The sequence below is a fragment of the Miniopterus natalensis genome, chromosome 20, assembly GCF_054644295.1.
Source record: "Miniopterus natalensis isolate mMinNat1 chromosome 20, mMinNat1.hap1, whole genome shotgun sequence".
Taxonomy (NCBI): domain Eukaryota; kingdom Metazoa; phylum Chordata; class Mammalia; order Chiroptera; family Miniopteridae; genus Miniopterus; species Miniopterus natalensis.
Genome location: NC_142100.1, coordinates 16,541,285 through 16,560,668, shown reverse-complemented (window position 1 = coordinate 16,560,668; position 19,384 = coordinate 16,541,285). Strand labels below are relative to the sequence as shown.

The 19,384-nt window shown below is 54.0% G+C and overlaps 1 protein-coding gene across 5 annotated transcripts in view; it reads left to right on the top strand.

The window, feature by feature from the left end:
• Positions 1 to 19,384, top strand: part of EMID1 (EMI domain containing 1) — a 34,251-nt gene that overhangs the window by 5,000 nt on the left and 9,867 nt on the right. For all 5 annotated transcript variants that reach the window (XM_087828639.1, XM_087828638.1, XM_087828640.1 and 2 more), the window contains exons 2-14: positions 757 to 870; positions 1,362 to 1,465; positions 9,227 to 9,310; positions 10,376 to 10,437; positions 12,118 to 12,238; positions 12,487 to 12,537; positions 12,607 to 12,696; positions 13,513 to 13,659; positions 14,641 to 14,730; positions 15,010 to 15,062; positions 15,514 to 15,576; positions 15,682 to 15,726; positions 18,883 to 18,927. In XM_087828639.1, the coding sequence (XP_087684765.1) occupies positions 757 to 870; positions 1,362 to 1,465; positions 9,227 to 9,310; positions 10,376 to 10,437; positions 12,118 to 12,238; positions 12,487 to 12,537; positions 12,607 to 12,696; positions 13,513 to 13,659; positions 14,641 to 14,730; positions 15,010 to 15,062; positions 15,514 to 15,576; positions 15,682 to 15,726; positions 18,883 to 18,927 (1,069 nt within the window). The remainder of the gene's footprint in view (positions 1 to 756; positions 871 to 1,361; positions 1,466 to 9,226; positions 9,311 to 10,375; positions 10,438 to 12,117; positions 12,239 to 12,486; positions 12,538 to 12,606; positions 12,697 to 13,512; positions 13,660 to 14,640; positions 14,731 to 15,009; positions 15,063 to 15,513; positions 15,577 to 15,681; positions 15,727 to 18,882; positions 18,928 to 19,384) is intronic.

The following is a 19,384-nucleotide window of genomic DNA, read 5'->3' as shown; positions in this document are numbered from 1 at the left end:
GGACACAAGGATAAGTGAGAGAGGGCCTCTCCTCTCACATGCCAGGGGAGGGAGGGGGCAGACATGAATCACCAGCTTAATTCAGCGTGACAACTATACCAAGTGCTGCAGGATCCGGGACAGGGAACCATCAGTTCTGCTCAGATGGAAGTGGAGGTGGGAAAGGACAAGCGCAGTAGAGCTTTGAAGGTAGGAGGTGCCAAATGGAGAAGTGGAGGAGGGGTGCTCCAGGCAGTGGGCCCAGCATGAGCAAAGGCATGGCAGGGAGGGACCTAAGGACACATGGACACAGGAGATCTAGAGGGCTGAGGGTGGGGGTCGGCAGGCCCAGGTTTCCATTTCATGATACTCCTACTGGGGGGAGACTGAAGGGCAGGATGGAGAGGCCACTGCTATTATCCAGCTGGGAGGCAGGAGGCAATGGCAGCCTGGACTGGTCAGGGTTGGAGAAAAGAGATGTTGAGAAGAGAGTCGCTTCAAAAATGCCCTGTTCCCATCTTGTCCCCCAAAGCCCATTCCCCAAGACCTCCCAAGAGCCCCCAGCATGGCCACCCCCTCTAGGGCTGTGCAATTCACTCCTCAGCCACAGCAGCACAGAGACTCCCACTGGGGCCCAAAGGACTCAGAGCTCAGAGGTCTGTCTGCCTGGAGAGCCGGGGATCCTGGAGAGAACACTGACCCCCTCGCTCATTCTCCGGGGGTCCGGGGCGGGGAGCTGCGCATGGCGCCTGAGCTTCCTCTCTGGGTCTGTTTCAGGAACTGGTGCTCTTATGTAGTGACCCGCACCATCTCATGCCATGTGCAGAATGGCACGTACCTTCAGCGAGTGCTGCAGAATTGCCCCTGGCCCATGAGCTGCCCCGGGAACAGGTGAGTGAGGCCGTGGTAGGGAAGGAGCTGATGGCATTCCAGGTGGAGGCACAGCAGGGGGGAAAGCCTAGTGGTGGGAGTGCACTGGGTGTGCAAGGGGAAGACTGGGACCCCAGGGTGGGTGGAGCAAAGGGACCATTGGCCCTGTGCCCGTTCTCAGCCCCTCCCCTTGTGCTCTTGGGACACCCTGGAGGGCTTCCTGGGGGAGGGGTTCCACCATTCACCCACATGCCTTCACCCAGTGAGCATTCACTGCTAGGGATAGGCTGGCTCAGCTTGCAGGGGCTGCCTGTCCAGTTGGTATCCAGATCCCCACGGCGGGAAGGTTAGGAAGGAAAAGAAGGGCTGAATCCTAATATGCAGAAGGAAAGAGGCTCCAAAGGGGCCTGGAGGGGGCAGAAGACCCTGGGGGCTCTGGCTTTGTCCCCACAGACAGTGGGAGAAACAGCAGAGGACCCTGTCTCAGCTGGGCCACCTGGGCACTCTTTCAGCTACAGAACCGTGGTGAGACCCACATACAAGGTGATGTACAAGACAGTGACTGCTCGGGAGTGGAGGTGCTGCCCCGGGCACTCGGGGGCTAGCTGCGAAGAAGGTAGGACTGCCCCAGGTTTGGGCCATGTGCTTCCTGGAGGGTGCATGGGAGGGAGCAGTAAACGTGGCTAAGTCAGTGGACACTGCAGTGTAAGGTGCTGTGCACCCTGTGGTGCCCTGCACAGAGCTGCCAGTGAGGCATGGCTCAGATACATTTGGTGCCTGCTGTCCCACAGTGTTGACCACCTGCCTCGTGGGAGACTCTCAAGACTCCTGAGAGATTTAATGCATGCTGTGTAGCTCAAGTCGCACTATCCCAAGCCTTTTCTCCAAACATGGGGAAAACCCGGGCATGTGCATGAGAAGCAAAGGGCCACTGAGGTCAGCGGGTCAGCAAGCTTGAGATGGTTATACCCTTCCTGCAGGGGAGGAAACTGAGGCTCAGGAAGGCAATGGGCACATAGCTCCTAAGTGGCAGTGAGAACTGGAACCCTGGTCTTACTGGCTCCCGAGAGCCTCAGGGATGTGAGGACTCAGATGGTCACCCAGTGTGTGGGGTGTGTCCCAGGCAGAGGGTCCCTGCTCACTCCACCCTACTTCTCTTTGTGCCATGAGGGTGGCTCGGGGCTGAGCACCCAGCAGGGGCACAGAGGAGGCAGCCTGAGCCTCCCTGGAGCCTGGCCACACGGTTACCCGGCGAGACCTCTCCTGGAGGGCACCTGCCTCTGTGGTAAGTGGTCCAGGCCACTCCCACCCCTGCTGCCTGGCTGAACCCAGTGAGAGGAAGGTTTGGGGGCACCGGGGGCTGTGTTTTCAAGAATGGCCTTAAAGAGGATGGGCTGGCCTAGAACCAGCCTGAGAACCAGGCCTGTAAGCACCTCAATAGAAAGACATTGAGGGCCCCAAAGCAGCATGTTAATGTGAGCGTCAGCTGCAAGACGTATTCTGATGCCAGAAACATGAACGTGTGAAACACAGACTCCAAATCAAGGGACCGTGATGCTAACCGGAGTCACTATTCGTAGGTGCTTCTTGAAAGATTTACATGCTTCACCTCCCTGGAACCCCACGACAGCGCCGGTTCACAGAGGGGTCAACAGAGGCCCAGACATGTGGAGTGGAATCCCGTCCCATGGGGTGGAGGGCAGGGCTTTCCACAAAGTGGAGAGGGAGAGGGCCTCATGGATTTTGATGGGGGTGGAGGAGTCCCCAGTGGAAATGGGAAGGAGCGGGGTGGCCAGGGAGAAGGAAGCAGCCCCAAGCCCAGCAGGGGTCCTGTACAGAGAGGCAGCCACCAAGGCCAGTGTTGGGAGGGTAGAAGGGGCAGGTGTTAAGGGGAGCCAGGAGCAGCACCCTCCCCTCCCTGCTGAGAGGAAGAGGGGAAGGCAGGACCCTGGAGGCCAGGAGGAGAGCTAGCCAGGAGGGGCTGCTGCCAAGGAGGCCACAGAGGAGCTGGTGGTGGGGAGGAGGCAAATCCCCAGGGTGTGGGGGCCACCTGGGCCTAGAGAGCCTGAGCCCAGGCAGGGCCTGCCCAGACAAAGGCCACTCTGTTCCTGGCTCCGGTCTCAAGGGCAGACCTTCCTGGGGCTGTGGGCCATCATGGAGGGGGTGAGGGCAGAGGACAGGTGGGGACAGCACCCATGCCCTTGAGTCCAGCAGCTGGAGGCCCTGCATCCAGGCACCAGGCTGAGGGCTGGGAGCTCTGCCAATGGTGAGGCAGGGGTACAAGACGGGATGGGCCAGGCCAGCCCTGATGTCTGCCAGCTCCCTCTGCAGGGCCTTCAGGCCCCAGCCTGGGGAGGGGTTATCCCAGGCTTCATGGGCCAGGCCAGCTCTACCACACACCAGCTGTGTGGCCTTGGGCCGGGGACTCCCCATGCATTGTGCAAGTCGTTGTGCAAGGGCCCTGTCTAGGGGGGCAGGGAGGCTGCAGTTCAAGCAGCACTTGGCTCATGCCCACTCAGAGGGAAGGGCGCCTCCTCTAATGAGCACCAAGCTGCTCTTGCAGCAGCCCAGGGCACACCTGCACTGAGTTTCAGTGTCCTCACCTATGAAATGGTCAGGATAGTAGAGTCTGCCTCCCAGGGATGTTGTGAGGGTGAAATGAAGCTGTAAAGCCCCTGCAGATGGTGTAGGCACCCATGGTGGACACCAGGTGATATCTGATGGGATAGGAAGGGTCAGCCTCTCCCCTCCCATAGGGTGGGACTGAGTAAGGGGATGCCCAGGCCTGGATGTTCTGGAAAACTGCTCTGCTGGGGCCCTGGGAATGGGGTGGGGAAGCATGGGGACATTGCTGGCCCATCCTAGCCCTGCCCTTCCTCTGACAGGAGGTTCAGGCCAGGTTCCCCCAGCTGTTTCCCCTGCTGGTGACTGCTCTCGTGGTCTGCACAGTGCTGTGGCATGACCTTGGAGCCATAGAGCTGCGTCACCAGGGGTGACAGGGCTCAGAGCAGCCTATGGTGAGCTGAAGGAGAGGGAACAGCCACCATTCCAGAATCTACCCCTGGATCAGCTGCACTCTGATGTGTGAGCTGGGGCAAGTCACTTCACCTCTCTGAACTTCGTCTCTATCTGGAAGTCACCTGAGATTGAAAAATACCCACCTTGTACTTTATTATGAGGACCAGACTCACACCTTGTCCATAGTAGGTGCTCCATAAATCTCTTCCTCTCCTCTTCGGCACCTGTGCTGGGGCTTCTGTGGTGGCTCTCAGGGACTGCCCTGCCTCCCACCCCTGAGATCCCACTTCTCAGCTGCTCGGCAAACAGGCCTCGAGTCTCCAGACTTGACCATGAGACCATGGACTTCACGGCTCTTAGCCCTGGTTTTCCCATCTACATGATGGGAATGTTCACTGTGATGTGGGAGGATGGTCTCTTTGATGTTCATGATAACCCTTGAGGAAGGGACTAGAATGGGCCTCATTTTATAGATGGGAAAGCAGGCACAGAGAGGTGAAGGGGCTGCTTGGGGCCACTCAGCACATGAAAGCCAGGACTGGGACCTGCCTGACCAAGCATCAGTCAGTGCCTCCAGGCCTTGGAAGGTGGGGCTGGATGGCAGAGAGGGAGCCTGGCCGAGGCTCTCACCTGGCTGCCTATTCCTCCAAAAACAATGAGCAAAGAAGAGCAAAGGCCTAATGTACTATGTGGGCTGGTCCTGACCTGCTGAGTGGCCTGGCTAGTGAGCTCTGCTGTAGCTTCACCCTGCCTCTAGGAGCTCTCTGCAGACAGATCTCTTGCCCACCAGCCCCATTGTTCAGACAATGAAAGTGAGGCTCAGAGAGGGTGTGGGTCTCATACAAAGTCACACAGCAAGTTAGCATCGTGGCCAGGATTCTCCGCAGGGCTCTCTCCTGGGGTCTGCAGTATCCCCCTGCCTCAGACCCTACTGCAGTAATGACGAGGGGAAGGAAAGTGGCCCCCACCCTCCATGCTAAACAGCCTGATTTGTACTCACCTGCATCATGTCATGGTGTCACCGTGCAGAAGGTCCAGATGTGGAAACTGAGGCTGGGAGAGGGGAATGCCTTGCTCATGGTCACAGCGGGATTCAAAGTCCCGTCAGTCTGACCCAGAGCCAAGATCTATCTTCTGTAGCAGCGCTGGCTGAGGACTTCCAGGGGGAGTGTGTTCTGGGGCACCATGAGGCTGGAAGAAGCCAGTCTCAGCCCCAGCCCCTCCCAGATAGAAAGAGGAATTGGGGGCTCCCTTGCCCTCCTCTCCCATGGGCCCCCCTGGAGCCAGGCTGCCTCTGTTTCTCCCGCACTGTCCCACTGTCTTCAGTGCACATGTACCTTCCCCATCTGTGCACCACCACAGCCCTTGTCTTCCATGATGGGGAACCAGAGAGGGAAGAAGTTTCCCAAGGTCACATAGCAAAAAAGCTTAAGAGCAGATTGGAGGTTCCAGCCTTGACCCTCTGTCTCTGCGCCATCCAAGGCTGGGCCCGTCCCACACACATCTTTCACACACTCACCAGATGCCACAGCTGTGCTTTACTCTGCCGATTCAGAGTTCCTGGGGCTAAACCCTGCACGAATGTGCCCATGTGTGCTACCACACACTCCTGTCTGGGAGGCCTGGCAGCCCCACCTCCCAACTTCTGGCCAGTGCATTCTCCACCCCCAGCCAGGCCAGTCCCCTCTTGCCATCCCAGCGACCCCAGCCTCACCCTCTCTTCATTTAACTCCCAGCCCACACTGGCCTTTTCCCCCAACACATGGCATCGGCAATGGCTGTCCCCTCTCTGCCTGTGACCTTCTTAGAGCTCCTCGTTGGCTATGATGGACCCCACCCTGCCATCACTATGCTTGCATCTCCAGTGCCTGGCATGGGCCTGGCGTAAAGTGGGCGCACAGGAAATGAATAGGAACCTCATTTTACCCCAAAGAAGGGGCCTGGCTAGTTACAGACTAGAGCTTCCCAGAGGCCTGCTGGAGGGTTCTTGGAGCTCCCGGCCCCAGCCCTGACCCTAATCCCTGGCTCTGGCCAACAGCAGCAAATATTTACATTTGCAAAGTAAATTCCCTGGAGGAGACCTGTGCTGGGGCTGGGGAGGCTGTACCCCTGTGGCCTGTGGTTACTGGACCCAGCTGCCCTGGAGGGTGGCCTGCAAACAAGGAAGCCCCTCTCTTGGCTCCTCGTCTGGGAGAGAAAGTCAGAAGTGGAGCCCACAAGCACTCAACATCTCATACCCATTCCCAGCTTAGGGCAGGGTTTGAATCCCAGCTCCCCTAGTCCTGCTATGTGGACGGGCACCTCTCTGGACCTCAGTGTTCTCATGAGGACCCAATGAAAAGAGGCACAAAGGCTTCTTAGCTCGGGCCCTGCACTAGGCAGAGGAAAGGCAGCTGTTTATGGGGCCACAGGGCTAGAAACTGCGGATGGCACTGACCTTACGGAGATCAAGACAGTGAGTGATGAGAGCTTCGGGGGATGGGTGCCCTGGTCTGTTCAGGAAGGCTTCCTGGAGGAGATGACATGGGAGCAGCAGCTGTGGGGATGAAGGTGGGGAGGCAGTGTGTGTGTGTGTGTGTGTGTGTGTGTGTGTGTGTGGCCAGTAGGGACCTCCCAGGTGGTGGGAAGTGGCCTGCAGTCAGGCTCCCAGAGTGGAGCTGGGGTTTGTGGTGCTGGGACCAGCTTGGAGCTCTTGGGAGGGTGAGATTGGGGCTGGGAAGAGGCTCTTTAGGATGGACCACCAGGCTGGGATGAGGGGGGCCTGCTCCAGGGGCCCTGGCCCAACACCAGTGGGAGGGATGTGACATTTTTGTCCTACGAGAGACCTCCCCCTAACCCGTGGCTTTTCCCTACTGGAATTTTGTGAGCTATAGGACCCTTTCACAACCTGGTTTGTCCCTTAAAGTATTTCTATCCATTTATCAGAATTTGAGGGAGTTGGGGGATAATTTTTTGTGAATCCTGAATCCAAAGCCAACATTTCCTAGGTTTTTTGACAGTTTTGTTATTTCTTCGTATTTTCCTTTTAATTTTAACTCACAATTACTTTGAGCCAGTTATGTCTGTGCTGCTGGTCAGGCCATATTTCCATTAGGTTTTCGAGTTCTCTCCGGCTCCCCGTGAAATGTCCGAAAGCAAATTGGTTGAAAAAGAATTTTCAACCACAAGTTCACAGATTAATAATTCAAGGGCACCCTAATGGGACATGAGAACATTTATGTTCATTTTCAGGACAGTGTCTGCTGTCCCATTATTTTGCCCTTTATTTTGTTTGCTTGCTTTAAATTCATTTTCCACCAGTGACTCATGCATCCATCAACAGAAGGTTTATTCAGGCTGCTGTGGCCCTACTGTGTGCTGGGCCCTTTTCCAGGCCAGGCACAAGACAGAGGAGTCCCTGCCCTGGTGGGGTGCAGGCTCCAGCCAGCGGGGCAGACAAGGGGCAGGAGACTGGGGAACTGGCACAGTGAGTGACATTAATAGGGAGTGGAAAGTGCCATAGAGAAAAAAGGAAAGCCATGGCAGGGTAGTGGGGAGGCCAGGCTGCGCCAAAGCTTCCTCCAGAGAAAATCCAAGCTTCCACCGGCTTGGAGGGTTGGCCACTCTTTTGCTCAACTTCCTGGAAAGAGTAAGAAAATGGCCTTTGACATCTTCACCTGGGAGCAAAGAGAAAGGAGGGCTTGGTGGAGCCGGTCTCCTCAGAAACCAGCTTTCCTGCTACCGCTGGGCTTCCTGGCTTCCGTCCAGTGGGACTTGGGGGCTGACTCGAGGTGCCAGGTGGCCCAGGAAAGAGGAGGTTGGGCCCTGGAGTTAGACTAATGTGGGCTCGAATCCAGACTCCAGCCTTCAGACGGACAACCAAGGGCCAGTCACCTCACTTCTCTGCCTCACTTTCCCCCAAGGGGAAATATTTACATTTTTCTCATCCATTTATCTGAGTGTGGGGGACAGAGGAGTGGTAATGCCCATCTGCTCTGGGCCTCAGTTTCCCCATCTGTAAAGTGGAGGCGATACTAGCGCCCACACACAGGGTTTTGAGGGTAATGAGTTCAGGCTGTGCATGTGAAGTGCTTAGACTGTGCCAGGCCCGGAGTGAGTGCCAAACAAGTGTTAGCTGTTATTAGTATTACCTACCTTGTAGGATCGAGCTGGGCTACGTAAAACACTTAGCGCTGGCCGTGGCTCACAGTGGCATCCCCCCATCTTGCCCACAGAGCCCCCAACCCCTGCCTCAGTGTTGGGCTGCCAACCCACCTTCCTCCATCCTGGGTGAGATTTACCCCCTGCACCGAGTCAAGTTACAGGTCCCTGGGGAGGGGATGCTGGCGACACAGGTCGAGCCTGAGTGCAGGCCCTATTGTGAGACCTAGAGCGGGGTCTGGCAGCCTCCCTGCTGGGGGCTGGCCAGAGGGACCAGTCTGGTTTGAGTTCCTGGCGCCTCTCACTCCCTACACGAACCCACAGCCTGGCTCCGAGCTGCCAGGCCTGCGCCTTATTTGGATCTTGTCTCCCCCACCCCGACAATACTTCGTGGCCTTAAAAGGCAGGTCTGGGGGGCAGAGGGGAGCAGTTGCCCTGCTGGCTCCAGAGCCTCACCAGCTGCACCCCCGCCCCTGGCTTGGCCAGCCCATCCCTCCAGCTGTGGAGAAAACCAGGCCCCCAAAACCAGACCAGCCAGGGAGCCTACTCCTCATAGGGGTGGTGACAGGGGTGGGCTCCTGGAACAGGCTTCCCTTGCCCTCCCAGGCAGCCAGCCTCCCTCTGTTTTTCATTTAAAACCAGGTCTGGATCCACTTCAGTGTCTTCTTACCAAGTGTGGCAGGGAGAGGGTGGACAGCAATGTCACAGATGCCATTTATTGACTGCCTGCTGTATGCCAGGCCCTGTGTGTGCACAGTGAGCCCTTTGCACACATCACAGGCCTCAGCCCTCACACCAGCCTGGAAGATGTAGTGGCATTATTACCCCAGTTTACATATGGGAAAATAGGTCCAGAGAGGACAAGTCACACAGGTCAGCAAGTGACAGGGCTGGGACCCAACCTTGCATCTGTTACCTCTAAGTTTTTAACACATGCAGCTTGCTGGCATCATTGGGGAAGCCCCCAGCCTCACCCATGGCTCCTACCCGTTGCCAGCTCCCTCTCCCCAGCCCCATCAGGCTGGCAGCCTTGTTCCAGCTCAACACAGTTCAGGCTGTGTGACCCAGGTAAACTGCCCCACCTCTCTGGGCCTCTGTCTTCCTCTACACTAAGAGAGTAGAGATCCCTGCTGGGACTAGAGTGGCAGGTGGGGCAAGGGGGTCTGACCAAACAAGGATGGCGCAGGTCAGCAGGGCTCTCATTCCCATTGTCCCTCAGTTGCAGGCTCCTCTGGCTTCGCGGAGCCCAGGTGGTCAGGAAATACCATGCGGCGGATGACTCTTCGGCCCACAGCCTTCTCAGGTCGGTCCTGGAGCAGCTGCTTGGGGTGCCCCTGGGCTAGGAGGGGCCTGGAGGGGGCACGGGCAATGTGACTGCCCTAAAAGCCATGTGAGTCCAGCAGTGGAGGGTCAGGAAGAGCCCTGCCCTTGCCTACCCCAGGTGGAAAGAAAACCTCGAGGGGGAGAGGAAGAGCCCCAGAGAAGAGTCTGACCTGGGCCCAGGCACCCCGAGACCCATGATCCCCAGACTCTTGCCCACACAGGTCAAAACCCCCCCATTTTCTCTTTTTATTTAAATTACCTTTCTCTGAGCATCTGCAGTATGGGAGGCACTGTGCCAGGTGCTTTCATCGTCAACTTGTTTAAACCTCACAGCTGTGTCCCTATCCCCCAGGAAGGCATCACTGTCCCCATTTTAAAGAGAAAGAAGTTGAGGGTCAGAGAGAGGATGCTCCCTGCCTGAGGCCTCACAGCCAGGAAGAGGCAGCACTGGGACTCGACCCCAGGCTTTATGCCTGTTACGCACTTGTCCACCCTTGCTCTGAGCTCCTGTCCTCAGGTGTGAAGGGGGGTGACACTTGTCCTAAAACACGGGATCACAGAGAGGACTGGAGAGACAGGCTTGGAAAGTGCTCAGCAGTGCCGGGCAGCCAGGAGGCTCCACAATTGGCCAGTTGTTAAGAATAACTGAAGGGTATTGCTGAGGCCAGAGGAAGGGTCAGGGGGTGGCACCTCTGAAGCCAGCCCATTCCAGACTATAATGTGCCAGTCCCCAAAGCCAGCAAGCCCAGGCAGCCCTGCCCAGTGGGAAGCAACAGGATTTCCTGCCCTGACTTCCCGGAAAGGAGTCGTTTTGGATCCCGAGGCTGCGGGGTTGGCTCCCAGGTCCTGCTCTGGGAGAAACCTGCAGGGCATGGTCCCCCCTGGACAGGCTGTTCTCTGCAGCATCTTCCCTGTGCTGGGCCATCTTGTGGGTTTGAGTCATCAGGTACCTGTTTGCTTCCTCCATCCTGCCTCCAGGGACTGAGGGGCTCCAAGGGGACCCTGGTGACCCCTGGCCCCAGCCACAGCCTCCTCCCTCCCGCAGGTTGTGTCAACTGCAGCAAAGTGTTGGACCTGGCAGAGCGGCTCAAGGTGCTAGAGGCCAAGGTGGGTGAGCAGCTGTCCCCTCGCACCCAGCTTCCCCACCCCCTCTCTGCACACCATGCCCACATCTGTGGGCGGGCAGTGTCCCTGCCAGGCATACACCACCCTCCTGTCTGTTCCCATCCAGCTCTTTGGACTGCTCCCCAGTGCCCCTTCCTGGGAAGCCTGCTCTTCCTCTAGGAGTCCCATGAAGTTCCCCCCACTTGCACCCCCATTTTCATCCCAGTCAGATATTTGTAGACACTCCTAGAGCTCGTGGCTAGGCCCTTCCTTGCCCTGTCACCTTCACCCTTTATTCCCGTCTCCCAGTTTCAAAAGCAAATCATCTATGGCACGTCTCAAATTATTTGAAGATAAAACAGTTTTGACAATTAAAAAGTAAGACACTTGTGTTTTCAGAAACATGAAAAACTCAGAACTGTGAAAAACCTACCAAAAAACCTTTCGCAGCAGTCACCTGTGCTCCCAGAGAGAGCGACTGTCAACGTTTAAGCACCTTTCCTTCCAGATTGTCTGGCATATACCCGTTGTCTGCATATCCTTCCCTCCATTGTTCCTTCCTCTGGGAATTTATCTTAAGGAGGTTAGATGTCAAGATGTTTACCAAAGTGTTAACTATTCACAGGGAAATTTGAAACCAGAGAACAGAATGGGTGGTCGCATATTGAGGGAGCAAGGCACAGTGGAATATCAGACGGCTGTGAACAATACCTCCATTTTCTTTTCTTTCTTTCTTTTATTTTTTATATATTTTTATTGATTTCAGAGAGAGGGAGAGAGAGAGAGAAACATTACTGGTGAGAGAGTCATTGACCGGCTGCCCCCTGCACATCCCCTGCTGGGGATCGAGCCCACAACCCAGGCATGTGCCTTGACCAGGAATCAAACCACCATCTCCTGGGTCCTAGGGCGATGCTCCACCGCTGAGCCACACCGGCCAGGCAACACCTCCATTTTCTAACTTGAAAAGATGCCCCTGATGTATCAGGTGGAAAAGCCAAACTTCTGAACAGCATATACTATCACCCCAGTTTTGAGCTGTGGGAGCCTCAGGAACCCCACACACTGCCCATGCTCCCCCCAGGAGAAGCCGCCAGGAGAGCAGCTCAGGCCCACATCTGAGGTGTGGTTCTCGGGTCTGCCCCAGAGTTTCAGCTTTTCCCTGGACGGACCCACACAACCCCCCGCCCCCCCCCCCCCGTCAGCGGACATCCGGGCCTTTCTTTAATCCCCAGCCTGTGGCTCAGGAGGCACTGCCGACCTGTGAGAGGGCCCCTCCAACACACACGACATCCAAACACCCCGTGGTATTTCACGTCAGACCTTCCCAAACTACCCTCCAAATTCAGTAGAAATCCTTCCAGCCCGTGGTGCTTTAACAGACCAAGAGAAGTTTCACGTGATTTATGGAGGCAGGCATAAGAAAAAAACACACAGCCCAGCACACATGGCGACAGTGACAGAACTCAACTCGGGTGGCAGTGGTGGTGTGTAATGACTTTTCTACAACAAATGGCGTGAACTGTGCAGTTTGAAAACCACAGTTACTTCTGATGAGGTTCTGGGCCGAACTGGGCTCTGCTGTCTCCTTGGGCTCCTGCCCCCCACACTGGGGCCCATCGGCCGGCCTGTCCCTGGTGAGGCCCTGGCACCCACCCTATCTCTCTTCTTTTTCCTCCACAGGTGGCAGTGCTGACTGTCACCGAGCAGACAGTGCCCCCAACCCTAGCTGCCCCCAAGGACCCGGCCCCACTCTGGGGCTCCCCAGCTGCCCAGGGCAGCCCTGGCGATGGAGACCTCCGAGGTGAGTTGGTCAGTGGGGAGCACACTCCCTGTGGGAATGAGTTGGGGGAATGGCATACCAGTCTCCACTCTGCTGTTGAGTCCCCGCTTACCCCCTTGTGGGCCTGGGTCTTCCCAGATCTCAGGGGCCCCTGAGCACTGAAGTCCTGGGAGGCCCAGCAGACCTTGCCTCCCATCTCCTCCAGTGGAGCTGGGGGCAGGGACTCTGGATGACACAGACCCCTGCCTCCCACCCACCCCCAACTCCAGGGCTGCCAGGAGCCAGAGAAAACACAAGGGCCCCGCTGCTCCCTCGAGATGGTAGGTGCTGGCTGGGGGGCCAGGGTCGGGGCAGGAGGAAGGCCAGAGCTGATGAGATTTCTCCCCTAGACCGAGTTGGTGCCCGGGGGCTTCCTGGGCCCATTGGCCCCAAGGGAGACACTGGCAGCCGGGGCCCAACAGGAATGACAGGCCCGCCAGGTGAGTGTCCACTGCACTGCCCCCCCAACTTTCTTGGCCAGGACCCCTAGGTGGACCCAGGCTGGAATCTTCCTTCCCCGACCCTGACATAGCCAGAGGTGGCCTGGGCCCCTTCCACTCGCTTGTCTCACCACCACCCATCCAAGGGTGCCCCACTCAAGCCTGGGCCCCTCAAAACCCTCTTTTATGTTCACTTGGCCCATGTTCTCTGGGACCCTCCTCCCAACAGGCTCTGAGCTGGGCTCTGGGGTGGGGTCAGACCAGTCCCTGCCCTCCTGGAGCTCCCAGATGGGTGGAAGGGTAGGGCTAGGCAGAAGGGGAAACAGCAGCGCCCACCCATGTGACCAGGCTTCTTATAGGGGCCGTTGCAGGTATGGGAGCCCCAAGGAAGGAATCTCAGACCCAGCCTGGATAGGGTGGGGGATGGAGAGCGCTTCCCAGTGGGGGTGACATCTTAGGTGAAGCCTAAAGGATGGCCTGAAGTGTACACCACGCAGAGCAGAGCGAAGGGAAGGCTGATAGAGGAAACAGCTCATGCAAAAGCCTGGAAGGGAGAGGAGAGAACATTCTGGAAACATTCTGGGAGACAACATTTACTAAGCACCAAGTGTCCATTGTCCTAAAGCCCCTAGGGAAGGCTCTTTTGTTTTCTCCTAAATAGATGGCCCAGGAAGTCAGAGCCAGGAATTGCCCTGACTTGTGGCCTCCAGAGCTCCCTCGGACCTGCTGCACCGGGCTGCCTCTTCCTGCCCCTTGCAGCCACCTTGGGGCTCTCTGCTTCCTGCGTACCCTCCCACCCCCCTGGTTCTGTTGCAGGCCCCCAGGGCCCCCCAGGGAGCCCTGGCCAGGACGGAGCTGTGGGTATCCCTGGAGAAAGGGGACCTCCGGGCCCCCCAGGGCCTCCTGGCCCCCCTGGCCCCCCAGCCCCCGTTGGACCACCCCACTCCCGGATCTCTGAGCATGGTGAGTCCCTCAGGGGCACAGCAGGTCCAGGTAGGGGTGGGATGAGGCTGGCATAACCATCACCCCAATGTCACTGCTGTCTACCAGGCACCTTCTACATAGCTTGCCCTTGGTCAGCCACGTCACCTAGTCCTCCGATGAGCACTGTTGTCCTTCTCTGTTCACTGATGAGGGCCAGAGAGGGGAGAACACACAGCCAGGGCATGGGGGGCTGGCTTCAAACCTAGGAGGCCTCTGAGCCTGTTCTTGGAACCAGAGGGCGTCAGGCCCTCCCGCCAAGCTTTGGAGCTGGCCAGGATCCAGCCCTCAGAGCACAGGGAAGCTCACGGCCCAGCAGCAGGAAGTGAGCCCTGAGCTCCCAGGGCTGCAGGCCTGCCCCTGTGTTAACAGAGGCCTCAGCCCCCTCCACCCAGCTAGGCCCTGAGGTGCAACCTTCACCTCTTCCCAGGCTAACCTACATGTGTGATGCCAGAGGGCAGAGCTTGGAGTGCCAGCTTCAGCCCCATATGGGTCACATCAGTGCATGACCGGGCACCATCCATTTATTTTCCCATTCATTCCATCTCACCATTCGTTCTCCCTCTGCGAGCCTCAGTTTCCTCATCTGTACAATGGAGATAATGACAGAGCTCTGTGACACTCATGCACAGAAGCCTGGCCCAAAGTAGGTGATCAATAAATGGTAGCTTTTATTATTATTCCTGTTCGACATGTGACAGTACAGGCTCAGCAAGGTGGAGAGTCTTACTGGGTATCACCAGCTAGACTGTGGCAGGGTTAGAACCCAGGTCTCTCTGCCTCCTGGGCCTGTGTGGCCAACACTCTTCCCACACCCCACCCTTGGAGCAGATGCGGGGTGGCCCCAGCCGCTCTGCAGGCTGTCCCACAGGGCAGTCATAGCTGGCTTGGCACAGGTAGCAGGTGAAGACTGCCCCTCTCTGCCCAACCCCCCCCGCCCACCCATCATCTTTCCTCCTGCAGGGGACCCATTTCTGTCTAACACCTTCACTGAGACCAGCAGCCGCTGGCCCCAGGGACCAACTGGGCTCCCCGGACCCCCAGGGCCTATGGGTAAGTTGAGTCCTGGTCTGGGGTAAGGGGTGGAGTTGAGGGATGGCAGAGACTAGAACTGTGGCTATCAAGAGGGAACTGATGGTAGACTTCCTGCCATTGTACTCTGTTTTGGTCCTGAGGATATCCTGTCCTTTTTTTTCATTTTTTTATTAGGGCGACATTGCTTAATAAAATTACATGTTTCGAGAGTACAATTCTATAATACATCATCTGTATTTTGTATTAAGTGTTCACCACCTCAAGTCAAGTCTCCTAGGATATTCTGTCTTATTCCAGGTCCCCCTGGACCTCCTGGTCCCATGGGCATCCCTGGGAATCCTGGACATATAGTGAGTATCTCTCCAAGTACTCTCACTCATCCGTCCATCCATCCATCCATCCATCCATCCATCCATCCATCCATCCATCCATCCATCCTTTCTTCATTTATTCAAGTATTTATGGAGTACTGAATATGCAAAATACTTTCCATAAAGCTTCTCATTCAGTCCCTGTAACAAGGAGCAGTGTTATTATCACCTAAGGTCAAGAAAGATGGAGACACTTGCCCTAGGGCTGTGGCCAGCACATGGCAACTTCCAGATTAAGGCGGGGACTGATTCCAGGGCCGTAGTTGGGAAACAGCCGTATGAACTTCCCACTGTGTGCCTGTCATTGGATGTGTGAAGGACCCAGAGGCCCAGGCCAAGTTGGAGTTCCTTCCCGACCCCTCTGCCCCCCAAGCCCCTGCCCACTTTACCCTGCCCCAGCACAAGGCTGAGGCCCTGTCTTGTTGCTCAGGGACCCCCAGGCCCCACTGGACCCAAAGGAATCTCTGGCCAACCAGGAGAAAAGGGCGAGAGAGTGAGTACTGAATTGGCCCCTGGGTGGAGGATTCTGGGAAGGTTTGGGGGCCCTGAGTCAGACACCCCAACAGCTGACTCCATACCTCTCCTCCCTCCCACACAGGGACTGCGTGGAGAGCCAGGCCCGCAAGGCTCCATGGGACAGCAGGTGAGTGATGCTGTCCACGCTGGAGCCCCCCCCCAGGACCCCACAGGCGCAGATCCCTGCTCTGGCTCCATTCCGTGGCCAAATCCTCACTGCTTTTTGTGTATCTAAAGCTGTCTTTATCTTAACTTTCGAAAGAAATTTTCACTGGCTATAAAATGATAGGTTGGCAGTTTTCTCCCCTTTCTGATATTGTCCCATGGTCTTCTGGCTTACATAGACCATTACAATTTCTCATGAGAAATTGGCTGTCATTCTTATTGTTGTTCCCCTGTATATGTTTTCTTTGGCTTTTAAGATTTTCTCTTCACTCTTGGTTTTCAGCTGATTGATCATGATGTGGTTGAGTGTAATTTTCTTTATGTTTAGCCTGCTTTGGGTTCACTGAGATTCCTGGATCTGTAAGGTTTGCTTTTTGTTTTTCCTGTTTGTTTTGTTTAATTAAATTTTTTTTTAGAGCATTATTTTGGGTTTACAGCAAAATTAAGCAAAAAGTACAGAGAATTCCCATCTATTCCCTGTCCCCACACATGCACATCGGCCCCCACTGTTGACATCTTGCACCACAGAGGCACATTTGGTACAATTGATGAACCCACACTGACATGTCATTCATCACCCAAAGTCCATAGTTTACCTTGGGGTTCATTCTTGGTGTTGTACATCCTGTGGCTGTTGACAGATGTATCATGACATGTGCCCACCATCATAGTATCATATGGAATAGTTTCACTGCCCTAAAAATCCTCTGTGTGCCGCCCCTATGTTCACTGTAGCGCTGTTTACAATGGCCAAGATAGGAAGCAACCCAAGTGCCCATCAATAGATGAGTGGATAAAAACAGATGAGTGGGTAATATTCCATTGTATATATGCGGCACATATATACAATGGAATATTACTCGGCCACCAAAAAAGAATGAAATCTTACCATTTGTGACAACATGGATGGACCTCGAGGGTATCATCCTGAGTGAAATAAGTCAAATAAAGACAAATACCATTTGATTTCACTTATATGTGGAATCTAAAGAACAAAATAAACGAACAAACAGAAAAAGACTTCTATAGATGCAGAAAACAAACTGAGGGTTGCCAGGTGGGAGGGGGTTGAAGGGCTGGGTGAAAAAGGTAAAGGGATTAAGAACTACAAATTGGCAGTTACGAAATAGTCACACGGATGTAAAGTACAGCACAGGGACTATAGTCAACAATATTGTAATAACTACGTGTGGTACCAGACTTAGAGGAGAGATCACTTCATAAATTATATAATCGTCTAACAACTATGCTGTACACCTGAAACTAATATAGAATAATATTGAATTTCAACTGTAATTGAAAAATAATTTTTTTAAAAAAAAGAAAAAAGCACTCAGTTGGTTAGAGCATCGTTGCAATATGCCAACCCCTAGTCAGGCACATGCAAGAATCAACCAATGAATGCATAAATAAGTGGAACATCAAATCCACCTCTCTCTCTCTCCCCCCCCTCCTTCCCCACCCCTTTCCTCTCTCTAAACTTAATAAGTTTTATCCTCTGGATGAGATTTTAGAGAATTGGCATAATTTATTTCTTAAATGTTTGGTTAGAATTGAGCAGTGAACCTATCTGGGCCTGGTGCTCCCTGTTTTGAAAGGTTATTAATTATTGATCCAATTTCTTTAATATGTATAGGCCTTTTCTAGTTCTTTTTGTGTGAGTTTTGACAGGTTGTCTTTCAAGGAATTGGTCTGTTTCATCTAGGTTGTCAAATTTGTAGACACAGAGTTGTTCATAAGATTCCTTTATTACTCTTTTAATGTCCAGGGGATCTTTAGTGATGTGCCTTCTTTCATTCTTTTTTTAAATTTTAATTTATTGATTTGAGAGAGAGAGCAAGAGATCTCTATTTGTTGTTCCACTTATTTATGCATCATTGGTTGACTCTTATATGAGTTGCCCTGACTGGGATTGAACCCACAGCCTTTGTGTATCAGGATGATGCTCTAGCCGGGGCTCCCTCTTTTATTTCTGATATTAGTAATTTGTGTCTTTCTCTTAAAGAAGTTATCCTGCCTTGGGGCTTCTAAATTTTACTGATCTTTTTAAAGAACTAGCTTTTAGTTTTGTTGATTTTCTCTATTGATTTCCTGTTTTCCTTTTCATTGATTTCTTCTCTAATTTCTATTATTTCTTTTCTTTTGCTTACTTTGGATTTAATTAGCTCTTCTTTTTCTGCTTTCCTAAGGTGGAAGCTTAGGTGATTAATTTTAGATCTTTCTTCCCTCTAACATATATTCAATGTGATACATTTCCCTCTAAGCACCGCTTTCACTGCTTTCCAAAATTTTTGATATGTTGTATTTTTATTTTCATTTAGTGCACAATACTTTTTTAAGATTTCTTCTTTGACCCATGTGTTATTTAGAAGTATATTGTTTAATCTCCAAGTATTTTTGGATTTTCCAATATTTCTGTTATTGATTTCTAGTTTAATTCCATTGTGGTCTGAGAACAAACACTGTATGATTTCTATGCTTTTAAGTGTGTTGAGGTATATTTCGTGGCCCTGAATGTGATCTGTCTTGATGAATGTTCCATGTGAGCTTGAGAACAGTGTAATGTTTTTTTTGGATGAAGTCGTCTATAGATGTCAATTATATCCAGTTGATTGATGGTACTGTTGAGTTCAACTCTGTCCTTACTGATTTTCTGCCTGCTGGATCTGTCCATTCCTGACAGAGAGGGTTAAAGCCTCCAACTATAATAGTGGGTTTATCTATGTCTCCTTGCAGTTCTATCAGTTTTGACCTCTGACTCCTCAGGCCAGTAAAACTAAAGCTTTCTGCTTGAGCTGTTTGCTGGACTGAGGGGGCTGGGGTACATAGATCCTTCAGAGGAAAAGCTGTAAGTGTATGGATTTTACCCAGTACAGTTTCCTCCTTCAAAGGACACATATCCTCCAGTTCCTGGCTGCTCTTTATCACTTTCTATTGCCTTCCAACAGTTGTTGTCTGCATTTTATCTAGTGTTAGTCCAATACAAGCTACTCTCTGTCTCTGCCTCTCAATCTCCCCACCTCCCTCAATATGTCTCTCTCTTTCCCTCCTTTCCTCCTTCCCTCCCTCCCTCTCTCCTTTCCTCTCTCATTGCTTCTACCTCTATTTCTCCTTGTAGGGAGAACCTGGCCCCAAAGGAGACCCTGGCGAGAAGAGCCACTGGGTAAGCTCCAGCCTAGCATTGATCTTCCACTATCCCCTCCTGCCCTGGGCACTCAGGAGACTATTTTGGAGTGGGGGCACCCCAGCCAAATCCCCATTGCCACCTGGTCTCCCAGGGAGGAGCTTGGACAGTTCTCAGCCCTAGCCCCCTCCCTTACCCTGTCCCTCCCAACTGGGCAGGGCCAGCCTTATCAGCAGACCCCGCGCTCTCTGTCTCTGTCTTCACATCCCTGTCTCCCCCTTCCCTCTGTGGCCTTTCCAGGCCAGGGTGACCCTGCCTGTCCCTCCTGGGCAGTGTGGGCTGACCCAGTCCAGACTGCATCCCCTGCCTCCATAGCCCTCTCCAAGCAAGGGCTTTGGCTTCTGCTCCCCTGTCTGCAGAAGAAAGGGAAGCATGAAAACAGTATCCACACAGAAAAATGGCACGGGGGCCTTAGGGAAGCCATGAAACATAGGAA